Raw genomic sequence first — 3367 nt, 5'->3', positions numbered from 1 at the left:
CACACACACACACACACACACACAGAGGCGCGCGCACTCACGCACGCATATATTGTGATTATATTTTACATAAAATAACGGAATATAAAAAAAAATCTATTTTTCTTATAAATAGTAAGAAAAAAATATTGCTGAACATTTTTATCTCATATATATTAATAAAAGAGTGGATGGAACATATTTTCAATATATTAAATTAAATAAAGAAGAATAAAAAAAGCATTAAATTTAGATTTATTTTAACTAAATTTGTAATGATAACTTTTTAAACAATTATATAAACAAACTTTTATTAAAATATAATTTGTGTTATATTTTGATACTTTTAAACGATAACAATATTAAATTGATATTGCAAATAATCTATTAGATTAGATAATCATCGATAATGATATAGATTTTTAGTCTTTTTATCAATATCATAATTATAATATATAATATAGAGAAAAGTATAAAGAATAATATATAAAATATGTAGCACAATTCAAAATAAATTATGGAAGACTAGTGTAAATATCATCACTTCTGGAATATATCGTTATCTTATCAACGGTATCGTTTTAAATGTAAAATTATTTTTAGTGTAAAATTATTCTTTGTCAATGTCATCACACATAGCTGTGTAGCTGCAACTTTTAGAATAAAATATAGAGAGTAAATTTATTGATATTAGTGTAATAATTTAAAATTATTTGACAATTCTAAACGGTAAACTGATAGTATAGGCAAATTATTATTTATACTTTATCAAACTTTATTATAAAGGTTTAATTAAAAATGTATCACACTATATACATGTGTCCTCAAAGAGTTTACAAGGCATAAAAGATATCATTTATATAATAATTGAAATAACGGTAAATAATATATGTAATGGTATATATAATTTTAGGTAACGGTCACGTTTTCTTTAATGACATCTAATAGACCAAAAAAAAAATGATATGTAATATCGTCTTTTAATATCATTCTGTTCGGAGTAGTGTAGTAATATACAGAATTCGTAAATTTATGATTTTTCATAATAAATATAACATTAAGTCAAATTAGTGAGAGAAATGTAATTTTTATGTAATTTTATCGTTATCATTATTATTTGAAGCTGCAATGTACAAGATGTTATATTATGGTTAGATATAATCTCAAAATTTCGTAATCTCAGGTCTTTTTTAATAATTCACAGTTAAAATTGATTTTATTACGATGTAATTTTTTATGATAAGCATTTTTATCAGTAATCTTGTAAGCAATACATTGCAAAAGGTTGTCAAATCCAAGGTTAAGTAAATCCAAGGTTAATAATATATAATATAATAACTTATCACTTGTTCCCGTACAGCACACTTTATCCGAGAAACTTCTAGGAACATTCTTAAAACGTTTAAAAAATAGGGATGTTCCTTGGAGGTCTGTGCTGTATGAAAACGAATGGTAAAATATTCGTCTTATCAATTTTCTTCGCGATAAGTCAGGAGCAGATGATGAAGGCCATGACCTTTCTTTTTTCTTAAAAATATTTATAGCAAAATGTTATATTACTTTTAATATTTCTGAAATACTTAATCATAATTTTAATATTCCAAAAATATTTTTTAATTTAAGGAACTTTTAGATTCTTACAGTTTAACTTACTGCTTTATTGTAGACATTACATTAGGTGAAATATTCGTCTTATCAGTTTTCCTTGCGATAAATCAGGGACGAATCTATGGGGGAGTCATAGCTCCCATCTTCTTTCTTAAAAATATTTATAACAAAATATCATGTTACTTTTAGTATTTCTGAAATACTTAATCACAATTTTGATATTCCAAAAATATTTTTTAATTTAATAAACTCCTAGATTCTTACGACTTAATGTTTATTGCTCTATTGTAGACATCGCATTATGCAGAGTTATGCAACAATCTATGTTGCAGCTTTTATTTTCCATTTTCTCTTGTAACGCGTAAATTAAAAATAAGGACGGAAAAGTATGGAAACTATGGACATTTTCTTTTTTATTTTTTTAAATGTTGTATTTTTTAATTTTATTGATACATGACGTTGGAGAAACTTTGCAACTCAATAATATACAAATCCCGCTAATACCTCCTGAAATACCTTGAAAAATTTCTGAATCCGCCCCTGCAATGAAGTATTGTACAACGCGGTAATTGAATGATTTATTAGATTCATATGCATGTCGCGTATACATTGGAGCTGTGCGTGTTTTATCAAAATAATGTTTTGCGTAACAATCAGTGTGATTCGATTTCATGAATGCAAGATTAACTTTAATCTCGGCTCCAACATATTCTTTTAATTCTAAAAGCTATGCCAAAATCTGCTGGTAATTTTTAAATGACTAAAATATATTAATGTCAACAGCATGAGAAAAAAATTCACTTAACAAAATTAATTTAATTTGTCTTTATTTTTTTTATTGGAGAAATGTTTAACTATATAATATATTTAAATACATACAGTCTCCACCGAAAGTAATAAAGATAAATTAAATTAATTTAATCTAATGAACAATTTTTTTCTCAGTGTACGGTCAGTATATTCAGCTTTTTAGTTGTCGCTACTTTCTCCTCGTGTCTCCCAGTTTCTCGTTTCTGTTCTGTCGAAACCTGAATATCTACGCTGCTTATTCTTATATATTGTATTTCATCTCGTAAGTGTAGAAAGTGTAGCTGCACATCAATCCGGCACACATATACAGTTGCGTGTGTTTGTCGCTCCGACATTGAAATCATATCGTTGAGTATGCGGCCTATCAAACGATTAAGAGACTTACTTTACAAACGAAACATTGTTGGAGTAAGAACCTGACACCGAATTATAGATAGCCTAAATATACGGTGAGTTTATCGATGATTTCTCTTGCTCGAGAGAATGATAAGTAACGAGATCCCATGAAATGAACGGTGATCGAGTACGAACTTGTCGCGAATATCTTAATTCTTAAAAACCTTTGAATTTGCTTGAAACGTATATTGACTTTTAATATAGTGTGCGGACGATGCTCTTGACGTAGCCATTTTGGAATCGTATGAAGTTCGTATACTTTGAATGTATTTTTAGCAAGTAATACTTCGAGATTATCGATATATTGTAGTCGAACGAGATAATTTATATTCAAATGCATGTATAGCACTAACGATAGCTTTTATGAGAAAATATTAAATATAATGTTTTATGAATGTATATTATGATTGTGTAATGTATATATTTGGAAAATATTTTTTACGTGTTATTTTTAAGTCTATTATTAAATTTAATATTATTTGCAGCATGTGATCAATTTAAACATATGAAAACGCCAAAGCAGTGAAATACGAAATTTTCTGAGATTATCAGTACCTATCTATATTTATAAATC

General features: G+C 26.8%; 1 protein-coding gene across 1 annotated transcript in view; it reads left to right on the top strand.

The window, feature by feature from the left end:
* The window catches only part of LOC105624799, a 21021-nt gene extending 19586 nt beyond the window's left edge, over positions 1 to 1435 (top strand). Inside the window, 1 exon segment of the mRNA XM_012206148.1 lies at positions 1340 to 1435. Coding sequence (XP_012061538.1) covers positions 1340 to 1435 — 96 coding nt within the window.
* Positions 1436 to 3367: the final 1932 nt, after the last annotated feature.

Source organism: Atta cephalotes, assembly GCF_000143395.1.
Source record: "Atta cephalotes unplaced genomic scaffold scaffold00088, whole genome shotgun sequence".
NCBI lineage: Eukaryota > Metazoa > Arthropoda > Insecta > Hymenoptera > Formicidae > Atta > Atta cephalotes.
Note: the sequence above shows the minus strand (reverse complement) of the source record. Positions and strands in the feature narration are given on the sequence as shown.